We start from the raw sequence: 22210 nt of genomic DNA on the forward strand, positions 1-22210 counted from the left end.
TTGTAGCAAGCAATGTGGAGACAGCTCTGATGAAAGTTCAAGTCGGGGTTACTTAGTTAACATAAACAGCCGTTATAAACATCACAAAAAGTAAGCCTTTATGTCTAATTATCGAGCATTTGCATACCAATTTGGCACAAACACAGTTGTTTGTCTCCAAGCTTTGTCAAACCTGCCTACAGCTTCAGCATATCCGCCTGGTAGAATTTTGAGTTACCATCTACTGGGATTAAATGAACCTTTCTAGCAGGTATTATGGAAATTTCCAAAATATTTGGCATATACATAATGATGATAGAGAAAAGGACAAATGAGCTTGTAAGAATGCATGAAGAAAAACGCAATACCCTCTAATGACCTTCAATTGTCGACTATTACAGATACTAAACAGCAAAACTATGTAGCATTTGTTTTGTGAATACACTCATTGGTCACTAAAAGGCATATTTCATATTTTCAAGTTAAATACCATTTGTAATAGAGCAAGGAATCCGACAAGAATCCAAATAGATTCTATAGCAAATTGAGAAATAAAACTAAAATTATTATTCAAGCTTGCCACTGGTGAAAATAAAAAAATAAAAAATAAATCAACAAACTCACTCCAGCCATTGATGAACACATAACAAATTAAGGAATTTAATATGAAATCATACTCAGTTGAAAGGCCACTGTTCAGACGCTACTACATTTAGCTTAATTACATTTTTTTTAATCCGCACACAAAACAGTTAAAATGATATTTGAGGGGGTTTTATTAGTCAAATGCAGCAGGTGGTAAACTTTTTAAAACCTTTGGACTACAGCTTATATTTAAAGTGGTAATACATAACAATTTCTGTTATATTTATACCAAAAAACAACCCATTGAACGAATGTTAAAATAAAATGCATTAAGCCACACAAACGTAAAGCCTTTATCAACCACTCCAAATGGGGAACACTTTGTTTATGAGTACAACCTTGGGCAAAAACCTACTCTGATCAAGTAATGTACGCTTTGAAATAAAACATTGACTTTCAAATGCGCCAACGCCTGAAGCATGGCTTTGAGGCTGATTTGATTCCCTTTCGAGGTTGTGCGATGTATGACCCATTCGCCTTAATAACATGCCAGAGACTGTGCAATCACAGAGCCAGAGCGCAGGTAATCACAGCAGTGGTCTCGTCTCGTCCCCCCTCCGGAGGATACTCGAAACCCTCCGACATTGGTAGGGTTTCTCTTTCTTGTGAGTTCTCCATAAAGGAATACAGGGGACAGAGACATGAGCTATAAAATATGTATATATGTACACTTGGCAAACCAAGTTGTCTGGGTTGGAAATAAATGAATAAAAAACACCAATCCTCAGAGTTTTGTTGCTGACTCTCAGAAAGAGACACTTCAAGTGTTTCTTAAAGCAAACTGAAAGTTTCCTTCTATTTTCCACTGCCATATTTCTAAAATTATTGAATGCTTCAATGATTTTGCCCATGCAAACAATTTGCTATTGGACTCAATAGCAAATATGAAATAGAGTGGTACCTCTATTTCCCAAACACACGTGTTTCTAATGAGCCAGCTGAACTTAATTCAGTGTTTTTATACAAGGGAATTCGGTAACAAAATGTGAGGGATTCATCACAGGTTAAGAGACACACAAGGCTATTTTTTTATCAACCTAAACTAATGCAAGCCTGTGTCAGACAACGGGAAGTGGCAGCATGAAATAATGAAAACAATCCACAGGATTACTCCATTTCCTTTAACTGCTAGTTTCCAACTCTACCGGAAAAATACATTTGGTCAGTGGAAGGTGACTCACAATTGGAAGTACAGTAAAACAAATTCAAAACTATGCACCACTGAGGCTATACTGACAAGGAATTCTACTCACAAAAATGGTATAATGATGGCCAAAACTACACCTATAATACAGTGGAAACTTTGGTTAAGATAAGTTCCCTTTCTTTTCATCAAGTGGCAATAAAAATATCAAGACATCCTGCATAATTCACTCTGAGACGATCCACAGCATAATAAAACAGCCCATTGCTTTAGGGACCAGCTGAATGGCGCTATTGAAAAATTGATATGGTATTAGTCGCTGACCTGCAGGTCTAGTTGCTACAGAAGCTCACCCGAGAGTAGATTTGGTGTAGAGTTTAAGGCTGAATTGAAATTGCAGCATTTACAACTTGGATGCAAACCAAGGTTACTTGAATGTCTCAGACACTATGCCTTAGTATCAGCTCAAGTGAGTGACAGGATGTTGGAGTGGTCATAATGGTTTTCATTCACTATCTGTTTCTGCAGGCTATAGATAGACTAACATAATTAATGGCTGGGATGAGAGTGCAAGTGGTAACGCATTTTTTCCCCCTCCATGTACTTTTTGCTGAACTTGATACTTTAACAATATATACTTGTTTTATTCCTGGATTGTCAATAGTTGGCAAGTGGATACTTTGTTGACTTAAAAATGAAATTGTTTAAGGTAAGTAGATAAATTGAATGTAGTTTTACTAATCTCATTTCCGAGAAGAAAAGATGGTTTGTATTACATGTTTAACATTAAAAAAAAACTAAAAATCAAAGGCTACTATGCATATTATGCGTAGTAGCATACAATGCCTATGTCGGATTTTCATTTTTTTTTTCATATTATGAAAGAGAAGGGGAGATGTGGTAAATTATATATATTTAAGTATTTTAATCTGAACAAATTGGGTTTAAATAATTGTCAAACAGCTTCTACATGTAGTTGACATAGTTAAACTGTTGCAAACTATTAAGTGATTGTTGCCTTCCATTGATTAAAAAATGCACTATTTCAATTTGAGTTTACCATATGTATTTTCCAAATGTATCCTTAACACCTACAAAAATGTATCTTGTCAAAACAGGGCACTTATATGGCTTTTATACATCTTATAAACTTAAATTATATGTTGAGCCAAGGATATTGGAGTAACCTTGACAAGTTCTGTCTTCATTAATGAATTGCCCAAACAAGTCAGGCGAAATGCTAAAAAGCTGACGATGACGTCTTGAAATATGCTTGATGTGGCACTCACTAGGTTAACTGTATTACAAAAGGAGTACAGTTGTGTATGCACAAACACAAAACCACACACTCCTCCACAGTCAAGGTCTCCATGCATCAGCGTGGGGTGCAGGAGTGTAACATTGTGTACAAAGAGAGTGGAGGAGCTGGTTGGATTTTGATGTGTCTCTTGTCCTCTTCTGAACCAATGGCTCGACCCGCTCTCGTTTTATCACGGTGTGCCAGCCTACTGTTATCTGCGCCACACTAAATCAATTAGCATGTCATTAAGATAGCCCGTTCCAGCACAGCCAGTGTGGAGGTGGAGCTGCACTTAAAGGCCATCATATCTGGAATTGCTGTGCAGTGGGTGGGTCTTGTATCAGCAGACTTGCTGGTATACAGTAGAAGCTGGATTGGGGAGGCTAAATATTAAGAATCTTTTGCACTTTCGAAGTCAAATATTTGCTCAAACTTAGAAAATATACTGACCTTCAATGACATTAAGTTGGGTTTTTTGTTTTGTTTTCAGCATCAGGCAATTGTGAATACTATTCATAATTCCAAATGTTATTACAAAAAACTATTTAATTTCTGTAAATAAAAACTAAAACAACCTATTTTTTCCAGATTTGATATACAATATCTCGCTAGATTTTACAGTACGAAAAGATGTAACATTTGTTCTTGTTTGTGTAATTTATCCTATGGTACGAAAGCTGAAGGTTCATTGAATCACGTGTTTTCAAATTGTATATATATTTGAATAAAAGTTTAAATGTTAACATTTTTAACGTCTTGATGCACGTCACAAGTCCTTGTCATACCTTCAATAATGATAAAAGTTGTATTTTGTTCTTCTTTGATTTCATGTCTTTTATATAAACTTGTGGGCCAGCCTCAATGGAGAAGTCAAGGTTAAATGAAAAGGTGGAGGTTGCCCTGCATTTCAATATGGATTGTGTTCCAAAGAATTTCCACAGTAGCGTGGATAAGAACATGAAATACATTATTAGTAGGTAAGAGTGGACTGTTAAAGTATTTGAAGTTTCTTTTTCTGAAATAAAGCAAAACTAAAAAAAAATCTTAATCGACTATGGTGGTTGTTAATCTTATTTTTTTGTAATTTATAGAAACATAAATCGTAGTAACGCATTATAATTAAGAAAAGTTAGCTTTCCAATGATACATTTACAGATATTTCACTTATGATTTACAAGACAATGCTATGAAACTTTTTTTTTCCATAAAAAAGAAAAACTATTGCTGAATCAAGCACAAAGCTGATCATTATTCTTTTGCCTGGCATAGGGCAAAAGACAAAAATCGACCACTACGAAACAAACAATTCCCCAGATTATCCCTTGTTACAATTTTCATTTTATAAAGCCACAAAATCATTTTGTTATTATCAAAGCAACACATTGCTCTTTGGACATGATGGCAAGATAAAAGCTTTAATCTCTGCCAAATTTCACTCAAGGGTGCAATCAAATATTTTTCCGATAAATGTTGAAAATACTGTCACATTTAGTGTTTGTGATAAACTTCTTTATCTTCTAGCGAACACACACTTAATCAAAGGCACTTTTCATCTGCAGATAGCACAAAGCGCTACAAAGTTACATTTTAGAAAACTTTAAACAGCATCCATTTGGCAATTGAATCCATATCTTCTTCAATCTATCCCCAAACCAATGCAAGCTTCACTTCTAACCACACAAAGTGGATGTCAAGGGAATCAGAAAGCACACGTCATATTATTCAGAATGAGGGAGATCATAAAAACCTCAGATCATAAAAGCCATAAAATCCCTGCATTGCCTTTGGCCTTAGTAACTAGTGTATCACACTACTACATAACAAGCATTGGGTGTAGCACAACGCTGTAATTGGCTGACACCAAATTAAGAAGTAAAAAAAATATGTACAGATCTACAGACCCTCCATTAGAAAATAGAGATCTGATTGACTTTTCAGATATATCCCTCATGGTGTGTGGATGGCGAGCCAAATATTTAGTCCTACTCTCAATTGTGGATCAGAACATATTTGCCTGATGCTACTAGTCACAGCCCTAAAATTCAAAGGGCGTAGACGCACACTTCAAAAGAGCTGCACTGGCTTTGAACGCCGTGACAGTTGCGCAAACCATCAGTAGGGATGCATCAGCATCCTTGGGGCATGCATGGGGGGAATACGGGGCCATTGGCACACACACATGACAGACACCCTTTGGCATACACTTTCCTGGTTTTGAGAGCTGACAGAAACATGAAGATGAACATACATAAATATCCACTTTCCCTTAAAAATAAATAGATTAATATACTATATATCCCCAATTACTGATATAAAGTACATTCAAATTATTGTTTTAAAGATTATTCAATAACAATATATATTTTTTCTCACTATATACATATTTAAAACATTATAGTTTTGATAAGTGGCTGCAACATTTTTTAATGAGGTACAATGTATTCCCTCATCTACCCATCAATCAACCCAATTTGACCTTAGTAGTATTTTTGGCGTATTTGTATGTGTATGACACTTGACTTATAGTCACTATTTTTTTTTTTTTTTTGCTATTGGTGGCGCTAGCGAAAAATCACTTAAATCACTCCCAGACAAGATGTATAGTATGTAAAGCCCTATTAATAAAACACCACAACATAATCTTTGCAAGAAAATATGTTAGCAAAATATCTTTGGTTACTTGTGTGAAAAGGAAGCGCATTTTATGATAAGTACTTCACAGATGAAAATCAGATAAAGATTTTCCCATTAAATATACAGTATACAAAACTTTTTGACATCTTGGCTTTACTTCCAAATGAAATATCTGCAATATAGTCTAACAGGTTTTTAGCCACGTTGTGTTCCCTGCAAGAGAGAACACAGTAAACGTTCACCTTGGATAGAGCTCATCATCAACGGCCTGAACACGTTCGAGCTGCCTGCCGTAAAGGTTTAATGATCAAACTAAACTGTGCAGATCCTCAAACAACCTGTGGTAAGTCAGAACATTCTAAAAAGGATAGTGGTCTCTGAACATTGCTTTTCATTTCATTTACACCTAGCGATCAAAACCTCATGGGGAAAACTGACAAATTAGTTTTCAGTTTGGTTCAAAACTAAGACCGCGTGGAATGTTAATCCCTCACGGGGAATTACAAATTTACTATATGCAGCATATGTCTTGTGGCACTTCACATAGAGAAGCAGACCACCCATGCAGAAAAAAAAGGAAAGGCATTTTAGATTGCTGCTGGAGTGCTGTAAATATATTAAGGGTACAGTTACAAAACAAAACAAAAAAATACACAAACTAATGCAAAAACGGTGCATTTTACAAAGCCGAATTACAGACAAACATTTCCACTTTTTATTTTTTCCATGATTGTGATGGAAATGGGTATCAGAGCTGATTAAAGTTTTTAACGAGATTTAAAACTAAGTCAGTAATGACATCTATTAGGATGTTGACACACTTCATTAAACTGCTTTGACAACCAGAGCACAAGTTCAGATCAAATTTTCATCCAAAAATGAAACTAATATACAACAGAAATAAAGTAAATTAGATGAGAAAACTGGGGAAAAAACATCTATAACCAGGGGAGTGTTGGCTTGTCAAATCATTCCATTTTTGAAAAGAGAAATCTCCACCATGCCCCAAATTATGTTGCATGTGGCCTAGCACAGAATGAACCCCTTCATTCTTCCATCTATTGTGATCTAAAGAACCATTCCTGCACTCAGGTCTCTCTAGATTAAAGGGTCTTGCCACAGAGATGCCATTTATTCTTCCACAATGGAAGCCTGCGTGTGACATTGCTGCTCTTTGGTGAGTGCATCAGTGTTAGAATGCTGGCAGAGGCGATAAACTTTAAGCTAATCAATCACACAGTGTTCTCTATTTTTCAATTCCACTCCCGTGGAAGCAACAACATCACTGCAGGACAGCAAAGTCTTAATGAAACCACCAGTGAAGGCCCGTAGAGGTTATGCCAGTGGGTGCTAAAAATAAAAAAATATATAAAATATGGTTTCAAAGATGGACTGATATATTAAATTTTGGACAGCATGCCATGTGAGGGAATAAAACGGACATGACAGGCGTCATTATTTAACCCTCCATTTGTAGTAAAAACATTATTACTACATAAAGCTATACTGACTTTTGAAAACATCATTGAATTTGTAAACATTGGATTCATTCAATCAACTTTCACCTAACCAATTCTTATCCATTTCCACTCAACAATCTCCTTTTGAAATATATTATGTTACTTCACTGAATTGAATATAAAGGAAGTACTTCAATACACCAGCTGTAGCATCTTGGAGGCGACCTCCCAAGCATAGGCAAATGCAAATATGATACTCCATAAAAAAATACAGTCCGACACGGATCTAAGTGTGGAAGGTGAGACGTTTTAACCACAACTCTATATACTGTTTGATACAGGAATTTCATTCCCTGCTTCAGCAATGTCTTTGTCTCGCATGATAACCAGCTACGAATGTTTAGCATTTATGAGAGTCAGTGGTTAATGTTATCTGTTTGACCAGCTGCCACTGGTAACCACGTCATTAAACATCAAACACATTGTAAGTGTTTGGAGGCTCTCATATTGCTGTGACCTACTTGATCAATGTAATAAAAACGGCTAACAAACAACAGAATTGAGATGCATATTGAGTACACAGAACAGAGAAGGGAATGGACTCTGCCACCCAAGTGTGTCAAATCCTCTGCCAGTCTATTGTACAGGTTTTAAGCCACAATGGCATGTTTCCCCCAATCAAAAGCCTTTATGTCGCCCTGAAATGAATCGCTTCTGTGGACATTGGCAACATTAGCTTTCCAGTGTAAATCTTACTGAAGTGCAAATGTTTAAGGCGGTGAAATTGTATCGTCCCATTAAAGATTGATTTATATTCCTGCTACTTGAAGTAACAATGCTGCATACTATAAACCAATGAGGAATGGAATAGATGCCAGGAGGTTTTTGTTTACCGAAAAGCAGATTATATTTTAGGGTCTAAATTGACAGTGCACCTGCATTTTCGATCATTGAATGAACACAAGTCCCAGGTGATGTACTGCCTTTCTCAATAGGAACCGACAGGTACATATTTGTTCTGCAACAAAATGTAAACACTCCATCTGTCACTATGCACCATTGTTGATTAAAATGTAAATTCTTATGAAAGTGCTACCTCAAGATGATTTTAGGCCTGAGGTAATAACACAGTTGGATGGCTGTTACTTAATTGTAGGTTACATATAGACATAAAACCAATCCTACCAACACTCACACCTAAATGGGCATTTTCCCTCCCACATGACCAATATTTTATGGAATTAAAAACCATTATGCAATTGCTTATGTCATTAAATTCCACATGGAACTCACTGGAGATATGTTAACCAAGAAATTTGCCCATACTTGCCATGTCCAGACAGGTTGAGACTTGACTAATTAATGTAACACAAAAATCCATCACAGATTTCCATCTGATGTTTTTATGTTATTGGCTTTGCTCACATTCCACAGCCAAGACCAATTTAAGAGTCAACAGACCATTGAAAGTCTGACAGACCATTGAAAGTCTGATTAGCCTCACCCTGGCTTTTAATTTGATCAAAAAAATGCAGACCTCAAAACTTGATGTTTGATCAAGCGACGCAGAAGGATGAGATGTCATCAAATATTAGCACCCGTGGAAATTAATGTTTTGTAGGAGTGTGGTGGTCCAGTTATGCTTATTAGCAATGACTCAATGAAACAGGGAGTGGAAGAAAAACATGTCTTACCGTATCGGGATTCTCTTCAATCCAACTTTTAACTGTGTTCAGGGCGATGTCACTGGCTGGCTCATTGGGAAACCCTATAAAAAGAAACACAATCAATATGAATGAAAATGTGAAAACAGACCATGTTTACTGTATAATGTTTTACAGGTGGAAAATTATTTGAAGACATGATACACTGTCTATGGTATTGATTGTCTTGGTGTAATTCTCTAGTGTCAGTGACTTTCAACCTCAAGGCTACATAATACTTTGACAATATCTGCCTTTATTTGGTACTGTCTAACTTGTTGCATGTCAGTCAAAGCTGCAACAAAAAAAACTTAGTTTCCCAAGAATTAGTTCACCAGTGCAAGGACTGAATACCACCTTTCACTTTTCAGAAATTGACCAGCACAGTGGTTTATAACTTCCATTGAAACACTGATCAGAATTGTGAAAACATGAAAAATGAGACACTGTATTACAAGAAATAATTAGAAGGCAACCAACCAAAATGCACACACTTTCTCATGAGAAGCCCTGGATGGGAACCAGAGATTGCAGCGAACACTATCTTGCTGTAATCACAGGGGTCAAGACCTCAATTTCAACCCAAATCAACTGGTACAAGGGCTATACTGCCAGCATAGCCAGTTGGTTATTGCACAGGTTACTTTCTAAGATATGTTTCTCTTCCTGGGTCATGGTCATTGGTACAACATTGCATGACCTATGAAACGAGTTTACAAGTGTTGGAAGGACATTTTAAGGAACATGTGAAGAAAAAAAGGTTAAGCGAAAGCAATCAATCCTAACACCGCTGGAGTGATGTCATCTCACACTCACATTATTAAAGGTCCAAGACAATATATAAACCACTCTGCAAACTTTAGGACTAGACTTCAAAGATGAACTATACATTTGATTCTGTCCATGTGTTCTTTTTGGTCACTCGCCCTTTATTTTCCAGTCTGGCTTGCAGGAGAAGTTGAGTTACACAAAGAGAGACAAATATGTGATACTGCGTTCCTCTACATAAGGATGGTTGAAGCATGGCAGCCAGCAGGAACAACATTTTAGTTCTGAGGCTGCATTAAGCTTCGCATTTTCAGATAATTTACTATGTACTCAGATTTTAGAAACTCGGGTGAAAGAACTCAGTGCTAAGAACCGAATTTATCATGCGACATGAATTTGTAGGTCATTGGACACCTCTTGTTTCCTGGGGATAATTTATTAGCGGTTGGCAAACAGCTTTTTGGTGTATCACCGCCAACACTGGTGTGAAGTGTAACACACCAATACCCATTGTGTAATACTATGTTTCATAACACCTAAACCTAACTTGTCTTGTATTGGGTATGTACAATCAAATTTACAGTAAATCCCAACATTTTCTGCCTCGGCCAACCATTGCTTGTTGTGGTTGTTTGTCTGAGCTTTTGACTCAGACAGAATTATGCTTCTGCATGTTTACTTGCCAGATTCTAATGCCTGTTGGATTGTGGTTTAAGACGGACTGAAATTGCTGTCCTGTTTTTCATGAATTTTCGATTGCGACACCAAGCATCAGCATCCTCCAGGGCTCTATTTGTGAATTGCAGATCATTCAAACACGTACATGGCTAAATTCTCTAATCCTCAAAGTCCCCCTTCTCTTTTCTGTATATTGGCTTTGAAATAAGTGTCACAGTTGGTATTAGAATCATGAATAATATTTCCAACTGCGGTACTCTATTAGTTCAGTGTGTTCCAGTTGGGTCCAACACCATGTGAAACGTGCAATATCGGTAAGCAGATGTGAGGAAAATTAAAATATCATGGAAACAAAAGCAGAACCAGCTGTCGAGGAAAAGCCTATCATAAAATAAAGTAAAGTGGGGAAAAATGTGTTAGATGAACTGCATTTGTGCAATGTTTGAGGAAAAAAAAATTGAATTAGGCTCAGGCATATTGAATGTATCGTAATCATAATAGAACATCTGGCTCCCAAATGTTTTAGGACTACATTGAATAAATTCAGTGAGAACTGTCTCAAAGCTCTTGAAATATTTGAAAATTATATTGCACACATTAGTCAAAAGATATTAGACCCGGATTTGTGGCTGCTTTTAGTAGAACTGCTCACAAATTGACCATACAACTATTAGATTCAAATTTATGCAGTACTACATTAGTTAAAGTGGAAAGTAGTTGATCACTTCTGGAAAAATAAATAAATAAAGACACCCATGATTTAATTATTCAGATAAACAGACAGCTCAGTGTCTGGCTTAAGCACACTTTGTCAGTGGGCAGTCAGGGACAGAAAGGAACTGCTGCCATTTTGTTACTAGATGACCTGTGCTACCAAATGAGCCACTGCTGCCTCATAAACAACAGCCCTGATAGGCTGTGCAAACACCGCAAATAGGATTACTGTAAGAGATCCATCCTAGTCATTCTCCTTTGGCTCGTTGCAAAATGTGGAGATTTCAGTGAAAAACAATCTGTCAGGAGGTGGAAAGCTGGCGTCAGGTTCAGTGACGGGGGGGCCCTCTGGGGTCTTTGTATTGCCTGGATCGGTTCTGCCTTATGTTGGGAATATGTTCGGCTCAGGGAGATTTGTCTTCGTGAGGCACACTGATGGGATCTGTGCTACGTAGTGGCACTGATGAGGACTCAGGTGGTACAATATTATTTTTGCTGAAGGCTCCTCTACTTCATCACAAAGCCAAGCACACCAGAGGGATGCTGGTTTGGATGGAGGGGGGTGGCTTTTTAAGGCATGGGTCTTGTTAACGAAGTGATAACGGTGCACAATTTACTTGCGTAATATTTTCAGGAAATATTGTGTGACATGAAAAGTTGGATTATGAAAGAGATGACCATAATTCCACCTCAAGTGTTTTATCTTTTGGTAAGATGATGTGAAGACATGCTAGTATTGCTGTACTTCAAGTGAGAATGTTTTTCAAATTCTTCAGTGGACTTGTGTCAACTTGTGTTTTGAGTTAAACTGATGTAGGGAAAAAACACTGAAAAAAACAATAAGCCAATGTATCTCACTGGAACCCCCTTGATAATTTCTGGGGAAAAAACAAACAAACAAAAAATATGAGTTGTGCATTTGCCATTATGAAATGGGGGCCTGTGTTTTTCAGTTCTCTCTCCATCACTATCCTTGGAGTTAGACAACGTCTCAACATGTCATCATTCTGATAAACAGTCCAGTACAATGCAAGACCCAAAGGCTGCAGTATCTAACATTTGAAAAAGAACCAGAGGCAACTTTCAAGAAAACAGAAAGTCAAATAGAAAAAGTTAACACAAAAATATACTGGAGTGATAATAGAAAAATCAGTAATCACAGGCAAGCCATGTAGAATTATATATTTGGTATGTTCTAAAAAAAATTAAACTACTATTATCAAGTACTGAACAGCATAAAGAACATGTTTAAAATCAGTGTGAATGAGGGATGCACAGCTGAAGTCAGCATGATGTCAACAGGAAAAGAGGAAAGTATTTTCACCCTATGAGGGGCCCCCCAGGACAGGTATGGTGACCTGGGGTGGAGGACAGGGAAGTGCCTTAGAGCTCCAAACACCAATGTGTAGATGTCAAATAGCCTCAAGCTTTTTTCAGTGGCACACAGCATGTTGTGACCATGACCGACTTTGCAGCCCGTAGAAGGAGAAAGAGACAAAGAGAGGTGAAAGAATGCCATGAAAGAAACAGAAAATATAGTAAGATCAGTTACGGTACAAGCCGTGGCGACCTTTTCTTGGAAGCATTCCATTGAGGTGATGCCCTGCGCTGTCCCACATGCTATAATTAACTCATTTTAAAAGTATTCTCAAGATTAAACAAAGAGCAAGTCAGGATACTGACAACATACTGTGAACTTTGTTTTTAAAACACTTTAAAACAGTCAGAGTTAGACAAATATTATTGGGAAATAAGCAATCTAAAACAAGGACAACATGACATGACCAATACCAGTTTCTGGGAGCTGGTTCCTGCCATTTCTCATCTCTTACAAACCTAGGCAAATTCGCCATAACCACAGGTAAACTCTGAATTTGGCCAGCGGGAATGAACCTGCCTGCTTTGCCATCTCTGGCGACAAAAGCAAAGATAACACTGTTGATAGATAAGGTGTCATAAATGCCTCGTAGCATCCTTAATCCTACAGGAATGAGGACTGCTGATGTGTTGCTGGGATGGAGGATAAATACCCCCAGCACTTAACACCTTTGATCTGGACAGATGCGTAGAATGGCAGCATTGACAATCCAGTTGGGTTTGGGTGGATTACACCTGCATATCACACTGTTATGAGTCAGTGGTATATCTCTGTCAACAGTCCTCATTTCTTATCCTGAAGACATGTGGGTGGGGTGGGAGGAAAACGGTTACTAGGAGACATTATGCTCTATGTCTGATCAGGAACAGAAATTTTGCTCCATTGAGGGCAGTTCGCTTATACAATACAGTTATAAGACCAACTTTGCCATGACATTTGTCAGCAATATAGCAGAAACATTGCTTATATTTTAGCCTTTGTGAAGTTGACTATTTAAAAAGAAGGAGCCAATTGAAGAAAGGAACTGTATAAATAAAGACAAAATGACCTTCTTTAATGTTGGAGGCTAACTTTCTGCAATTATCTTGTGAGACATTAAGAAGCACCTCAACCTTGGAAGCAATAAACCATTTAAACTCAGGTCACATGGCTGTGATTGATGTACAAACAGGAGTAACACTTAATAACCTCTATCATTCTAGGTGACCCTGTGGCCCACAGTGGGTACCAGTTTGTCTACGGGTGGTACTTCCAACACAGTGTCTGTGCTGAAATTCTGTTGTGGTTAATGGGGCTGATTGAAGGATTAAACTGTCAGCAGAGTGTGAGCCCTCATTTTTCTTCCCATGTGTGGAAGGTACTTCCTGTGCCCCATTGCTACAACCAACCCTCCTACTCTGCCATCATCTGTCAACGGTGACTGAGTCCTTTAGAATAAAGAGGAGACGAGTGACAATTGTCAGTTAGAATTAGCCATCTTGACAAATCTGTTCACCCATAAGACCTTGGCATTTCGTGTCCTTGATTGTTTTCTCAGAATTGGTCAGTGTTTTGTCAGTCGACTTAAGCTGTGTCTTGAAGTTCTAGGCTGCTCTTTTTCTGAATCCTAATTTGGCAATTTCATCCTTTCCTGAGTAGTCCTTTGAATGAGTTATACTTATTAAGCTTTCTTAAACATCATTACGTTTTCTCTCATCACAGAGGCACAGGAAGAATGAACTGATTATCAAAATAAATCTTCGTATGATCAACAGGTCTTGGGCCAGTCTTTTTGCACAAACCAGTCCTACACTTTCCATGTCTCTGTGACTGGGGACTCATGGTGTTAAGTGTACAAAGACTGCCAATATAACTAGAGCCCTTTTCAGAGGATGGTATTTTAGGGCAAACTGGGAAAATTCAATAGGATACTACATTAGAGACCAGGCACTGTTGTTCCGTTCTAAAAATCCATCCTCTATTTGCCCTCTGCTGTGTGCTCTGTGTGTTTGGATCTTCATCCTTAATCAGCTGCATTGTTCTGTGGAGAAGCAGTTATGGAAAGTGCTAAGCTGTTTATTTATTGAACAGGCTTTTATACCTCCCCTCAGCAGCAAGCTTGGCTCGGCACTGGCTTGTACTTTGAAGTAAGGGGCGTCTGGCAGAGTGTTATGACGGGCCCCCACTGGCAGTGCAGCACTCGACAGCACAATAAACACAGCGAACTGAAGTAAGCTGTGCCACATTCGGTACCAACAAAGATCAACCCCCCTCCAAGACTTCATGCATGTACCCTTATGATTCAGAGCAAGGCTGCAAGTGATCCTGTTAATTTGTTTTTATATAAAAGTTAACGGAAACGGGTAGGGTAGCGATTTGTGAGTCACCCACACTGTGGAAAGGTCTCCACTTTAAAACTGGGCTATGCCTTTTTGTGTGAAGTAAGTCAAAGTTTGCCATATTTTAGGAGTCATTTGAATTACCTGGTTGACAGTAATACTTGATGACTCATATTTTTAAGTAAGTACATCCTAGCCAGTACAAGGCTACAAAAAAAGAGGATTTCTTTCCCCCCGTTTGTTTTCTTTAGCCACTTTGGCCATGTGGAAAGTGTGGATCAAGATTGGCATGCCCTCCAGGGAGTGAGCCGAGCAGTAGAACAAAGCTAAAGCTCAACTCCACTGTTTTCTGCATGACATTTATGACAGGAATTCTAGTAGTAGAAGAACTCTGATATCACTGACTTATCCCCAGTCCTGAAACTGAACTTTTCAGCTGCCAAAATCAGATCAATGGCATATGAGCATTATTGACATAACATTTATGAAAATGTCCAAACTGTTGGATGTCAATATATTGTGTGACCGCCAGAATTTTCATTAATCCTTGACATCATCTCAGGCAAAGTGGATGTGTTCCCTAACTTCTCATTTGAGGATGTTGGACCGATGCTCAAAATAATTTGGAATTCTGCCTCAGTATGTCACAGTAGGGCCAGTATATTAGAGTGACAGAGTGTTAACACCAAATTTAACCCACTTGGTCCCCTTACACACATAATATCATGAAGCGCTAATGAGTCCCATAACCAAGGGGAGGGAAAATGGATAATTGGACTCAATTTGGACAGGTACACATTGGGGTATACAGACACACATGGTGTTGTTGCCAATGGTTAATGCACATGCACATACAGCCCATACAACAATTGATTTTTATTGAGTTTTGAAAATGTAAATGTTCCTTTTGAGAGATTCTCTCTCTTAATTTGCAGGGCTTTGTTTATCATCTTATCAGATGTATTCTTGTTTGGCAATTTGTTGCTCCCTGAGGGATAACTGTTGATATAAATGTATGGATGAAAAGTTTTAGAGAAAACTGTTTGCACAGAGGCTACAATAATTTTCTGTAAAAGAAAAAAATGAGTTCAAACCAATAGTTCTTGTGACATTATATTCCTAGTTCAACAGATAATATTATGATACAAGAACAACCACTGAACGCATTTAACTACTGTTAGTGAAATTACTATAAAAACACATGCCTATGAAACTGTGGCGTAGGTGTATTTTCTGAATAAAAACACCATTAAATAGTCAGTGTTTTACCTCAGAATTTTGACTCCACATGGAGCACCTTTTGCTGTTGTAACTTCAAAGCCTGCTTCTGTCAACAAGTTTGACAAATTTGCAAAGTGACTTTGTTTAATGAGCACACTGGCTTGAAGCCTGAATGGTTCATCTGAGGCCAGCTGGTCCTATGAGACATTCTATTAGCCTAATTCAAGGCTATTGTCACTGTGTTACAGGCTCAAAGATTATTATTTCATTTTTTTTGCATTCTATTTAAAAATACCAACTTCTTGAATTAACTATCCATAAAATCCAGTTGCAATTGATAATCCATAAAGTGTGCACATTATCTTGTCAATCTCTCATGAAGAAAAACTTCCAACATAAAACACAAAAATGTCAATGAATCAATGAACATCTTACCATAAATTCCTGTGGAGATACACGGGAAGGCCTGTGAAAAGAGAGAAATAAAAATCAGTCAAAAAATATTTTCGATAAATAAATGATGAGACAAATTCAGCAACATTATTTCAAATGAAGCATTGCATTTTGTTGAGTTTTTAAAAAATCCTGCAAATATTAAAAGGGTGTTTTGCCAAAAAAAACGTTTCCTTGCAAACCCAAAGTGAAATGTTTACATATATCTATTTCCCTTACCTTAAAAAAGTGACCAGACTTTAATAGTTCTTGCTTTGCAGCACTTTACAGCGGACTTATTATTCCAGCATGTCTTTATAGCTTAAAATAGTTCCATTATTCTTTACTTGTGTCAGCAAATATAATATGATACATAGGCCTTGCTCTGTGCCTCCCTATTTCACATTTATCTTTTTTAGTATATTAATAAAGAGTAAAGATTTTTTTCTCCTCCATACAAAGGTTCCATTTGTCCTCAAAAGCAGCTGAAGTTGTGTTTTGGCTTCCGCATTCTTCATAATGAAAAATGAAAACATTAATATATGACACTCTGATAACAAACCAGTCATAACCATCTCACTAATGAATTAATATTATAACCACTAATCTACTAGTGAACTAAATATAACATTTTAGTAGTAAGCAAAAAGGCAATGGGTTTTGTTTGCATTTAAAATAATACAAATTACAACAATAGGTGCATTAGTTTGGGATATATGCATGGTTTATTATGGCCAATAAAGCCATGGAATCAATTTATAAGATTGTAAATGTTTTATCATGGTCACACTATAATAATTTTACAATTGTCCTGCCCTAAAATTAAAGATACACAACAGTTTCAAAAAGAAAGACGGAAACAGGAGAGAAAAGTTGGTCTATTAAATTATTGGCCCCTCTAGACGAAGCAATATATCCTGTCAGCAATATTGCAAAGTCTGATCAATGTTGTTTGTTAAGCGTCCAGTGTGGCATCCAAAGCAACTGACTTCTATTTGCACAATCTGTTCATCCTTTTTTATGATACAGTACCTGAGCTTAGATAGATAATACAGTGAACTTCACAAGTAAAATTGGTGAACTTCAATAAATCAGATATAAGTAAAAAAGATAATAGAACAAAAATCTTAAAATTAATCTATTTTTTCGCCAATGTGAAACCCAATAGGTCAATTTGACATTCTTTCAAGATAGATGAATGTGCTTGTGTTTGTATCCCTATTTACTAGTTCTAGGGTTCCACCTGTCAAGTTTTATATTTCTGCTGTAAGGAGGTTTAAATCTTTAAAAGTAGCTTTGACCTTTCTGACTGTCTGATTCTGGCAAAGTATGACAAAACATGGCTATTTTATCAAAGCTGTCCTGTAATTTCTTCCAAATATGTTTCAATTATTGAAGAACAGCATCATAACCTATTTGAAAACTACTGGAAATAACACTCCAAAACATAGGGCATATTTTATGTGCAGTTATGTATAAGGTGTTACTTGAATTAAAGTAAAAAGTCTTGAATCATTACTAATTTAAGATATCACCCATATTCTAGATACATGACTTTAAATCACAATAAATGATGTGCAGTATGTCAAAAAAAAGGTACCATGACAAGACAGTATGTCAATTTGCTCAATTTGTGCCAACATTCAACCTATAATGAAAATATATAATTTTATTGTATCTTGCTTAATTCCTGGCTAATGGATGTTTTTTTTTTTTTTTTTGCCGTGAGAATGGAGTGTGTATATAACATGAAAAATAAAATCACTTTTCCTAGCCCAAGAGTGTAAACATAAACGCGCTGGACCGGAACATGACCAGTAAACACAAGAAGTCATGCTGATCGACAGAGTAAGCTAAGAAAAGCATAACCTGCTTTTCTTTATCACTTCCAAACAGCGATACACAGTTTAGTTGTTAGCAAACATACCTGTGGATATGCCTACACTGTGTGAAGGTCCAGTGTTAATTATAACAGGCAGCAATATATAGACAGTCATGACCTATGATTCCTGCTTCAGGTTATTATTTCTATCTGCGACTGCTCATTAGAAGTGAGTCAGCATGTCGGGTGGTGTTGGCATGAGGCTGCGCCTGACGTCTCGCCTTGTTGATGATTCTCTTTGCTTAGGGTGTGCTCAAAAATTGGTCCCTTGGGAAATTATTCTCTTTCCGAGGCTCCTCCCGAATCTATCACATCATTTTAAAGTGGAACACCTTTCCTCTCAGCACTTCTGCACACTTATTTAGCCCATAATGAATGAGCAATGACAAAAGGCAGGTATACTGTGATTATGGGAAACATGACTGTTGTACAGATATGACTGAGAATTGGTAGGAAAAGGCACACACAAGACCTTTACCATCTTGATATCGTGCATAAAGCTGTCAAGTTGAAAACATATTGGCAGGAGTAGGATAAAATCCTCACAGTTTCCCCAAAAGACCTCCGACCGGGACTATTTTACTTCGATAGACTGCATCATGTGATGACGTCCAGAACGCCCTTGAGGCCAATTCCAATTTCGTTCTCCATATGCGACACAGTCCAACTCAGATTGTCTCAAATCCGACCAAGGCGCATTTGTATGTTGACAAAAAATCTTTATCCGACACATCTGCTGTACAAATGCATATCCTTACGAATGTGACCCATATGTCATCAACAAAACCAAAATTCCTCACTACTGTTCGCCAAAACAACAACATGTCACAGTCCCCATACATTTTCACTTTACAGCCGCCTGCTTTCCACAATCCAAATCCCATACATTGGCAATATAAACAGCTATACACAAACAAAGACTATCACCTAGTAATGAATCCAAAGTGGGCAACACGCCCTGCGGGTGGAAGCACCCTAAGTCACCTGAATATTTCTTAATAATGTCCACAATATCTATTTCAGGCAATGATACATTTAAAGTGGACGGCCAACAATGGGGATGCCATCTTTTTTTTATAAAGCAAAGCGACTGCAGGAACAGCATCAACATTATAACGATGGCACCCTGTGCCAAGCAGCCATTTATTTAGCAGTAGGATATAACACAGCAAAAATGTCTGAACCCCAGGCAAAGTGCAGCAGTTGAGTTGTAGATGGCACCATGAATAAATGTGAACGAGACACTGTGAAATAGCCACGAGGCGGTAGCTAAGAGAAAAGCTTTCAAAGATAGAGAAGCTTATACCTTGGGAAACCTTTGTCATGTCTGGCTGATCAAATAGAACTTTGTGTCATTATATTGTCACTTATTAAAAATCTATGTACGAGAAGAACACCAGGAAAGAAAAGATGTGTATTTTCAGAATGTGTCCCATTTGGCAACTGGATTTTACTACCTTAAGAAGAAGACATTGCTATAACATGGATAAAGGTTTTAGAGGAAAATATAAAGGGCCTATTGCAGCATCTTGTAAAGCTTTGGACTTTACATTTGCTACAATTTTCACACTGGCATGATTGGAATAGTAATGTGAAACATTTATTCAATTTGTGACTTAGAGCCTGGGAATTATACATTTAAAGATGTTAACATTTAATCTTGATATGGAGGAGTAGAGATAGTATAGAAAGAAGTGAGACAACATAAATTGTTAATCTTAGCCAAATGCTTGATTTGAATGTCAACATTTACTAGCATTAAACATCACTCAATATTCCTCCAGGCCAGTGTGACTATTCCACAGAATGTAAATGTAGCATGTGTGGTAATGGCAAGTAACATTTGAAGTGCATTGCATTTTGTAAAACGAAATTACAGGTCGACATAAAAAGGATCAAAGCAGAGACTACGAGCATTAACTCTACTTCAATCCAAGGGGAATTTTCCAGGGGATCACAAAGTGAAAATTCCTCTCAAATACTTGGGGTATGGTGCTTGTCAAATATCCATATCTGATTTCCAATATATAGCATCATAGATCAGTGAAGATGAAAATGGCTTCCTGTCGTTCAACAAGCATACCTGTACAATCCCAATTGTGGAATCCAATGTCATATTCATAATACCATTAACATGATTTTTTCATTATTATTTTCTTTTACACGAGAGGGCGCAGCTGCGGTGATTGTTATTTAAATGTATTTTCACTTCCCATATCTGTGAATGATTAATGAAACAACAAAACAACAAAGATGGGCTAAACCTCCATGATTAAAACTCAAGATGAATATGAAGCACTTCATTATCACGCTTCAAATATCTGAAGGCAGATTAGTGGCATATGAAGATAGACGGTTAGAATGATCATTAATCCTGTAATATAGGACCGTGATTTGTTCTACAATAGTGGATGATTCTCTGGCATTCCACCAAAAAGGAATAGTAAAATCATTAGGAAGCATTTTCACGAGACATTACTTTCATTTTCTGTCACTTAATCAACTTCAACAACCTGTTTAATCACATTAAAAGGTCTCATGTCTCGCAATGGGAAAGCCTACAGTTGTGTGGCTACTAATTTCTGACTATGGCCTCATTCAATGTTATAAAATTACAATTTTACAATAGTGCTTCATGCATGAAGAGTATATGGTATAACATATGCATTTCTTTTTAACATTGCATACAACTCACTAATACAGGGGTCGGGAACCTTTTTGACAGAGAGCCATAAACAAGTCATATTTTCAACTGTTATTCACTGAGAGCCATACTCAGAATATACTAGAAATAAAAATACATGAAAATGTGTGCATTTTTAGTCATTTCACTGCCTTCAAAGTAGACAAAGTCATAATTATGTTGACAAACTTGTTACCCCGATGCTAATCAATGGGATGCATGCAGAAAGGTTTAATTAAAAACTGGAAGATTAAAGCCACTAGTCATTGTATCCAGATTTCAGCTCACAGTTCAGCAGAGAGCCATAAGCACCCATCAAAAGAGCCACATGTGGCTCCCGAGCCATAGGTTCCCTACCCCATTGCACTAATAGAAAGATAGAACTCCAAGAAAATATTTCAGTTGACATGGTAAAAAGTGCATTTTTCTAATAACAACTCTTACAAGGAAAGAAAAATGTGTTGCCAAATACGAGGTTCTTCTCACTGATACCATTTGTCATACCTGCAAGCTACTCGAACGCAGCTGGAGCCCCCTTTTGTAAATAGTGTCCGACACATGCGAAAACCCCCTCTTGACTTTGGCTCCGAACAGAGCGCTCGTAATAATTTTATGAGGGGGAAAATACATAAACCATTACCCCAAACGGTTCAGCAAGTAAAGCTGACCTGAATCTACATGTACATCCATGTTAACCATGACACCCCAAATCAGTGACCCTCAGGCATTTACCAAGTGTGGATTAGATATGTAATGTTAATCTTATAGACAAAGAAGGCACTAATTCAATTTGCATTGTAAATCTAGAATGACATTTTTTTTTTGGATTTATGTTTATTTTTTAACTAGGAGCTGGAAAATTAATGAACAACAGATGGAGATTATTCCAACTCTGCAGGCATCTTACTGTGCAGTGACAACAGCCCAACAGTGATAAAAGACAAAAGCATGAAAAAAATCATAACTAGACAAATGGCAATGTTTCCCAAAATCTACAAATATCTCCAATTTTTGTCAATTATTATGCATTCATTCAGTATAATCCAAATCAATTAAGTCTGACTTTATAAAATGAAAATTCAGTTTTACTAGTATCGCAAAAACCAACATGAAAGTAAGCCGAATAGAGAAATTATACATTAATAACTGTACATGATTTTGACCCAATTTCCAATTAGAGAAAAGATTGTTTTTTTACAGGTTGAAAATGAATGCATTAGGTTGAAAACATTTCGTTGATCGCACTCTGTGGGTCTATTCTCACTTCTGCA

The 22210-nt window shown here is 37.2% G+C and overlaps 1 protein-coding gene across 1 annotated transcript in view; it reads right to left on the reverse strand.

Annotated features, from left to right (window-relative positions):
• macrod2 (mono-ADP ribosylhydrolase 2) overlaps positions 1-22210 on the reverse strand; it is a 223478-nt gene that overhangs the window by 57187 nt on the left and 144081 nt on the right. Inside the window, exons 7-8 of the mRNA XM_077730134.1 lie at positions 16378-16408; positions 8857-8930 (exon numbers count right to left, since the gene is read on the reverse strand). Coding sequence (XP_077586260.1) covers positions 8857-8930; positions 16378-16408 — 105 coding nt within the window. The remainder of the gene's footprint in view (positions 1-8856; positions 8931-16377; positions 16409-22210) is intronic.

Source organism: Stigmatopora nigra, chromosome 12 (genome assembly GCF_051989575.1).
Source record: "Stigmatopora nigra isolate UIUO_SnigA chromosome 12, RoL_Snig_1.1, whole genome shotgun sequence".
In the NCBI taxonomy this organism is placed as follows: Eukaryota; Metazoa; Chordata; class Actinopteri; order Syngnathiformes; family Syngnathidae; genus Stigmatopora; species Stigmatopora nigra.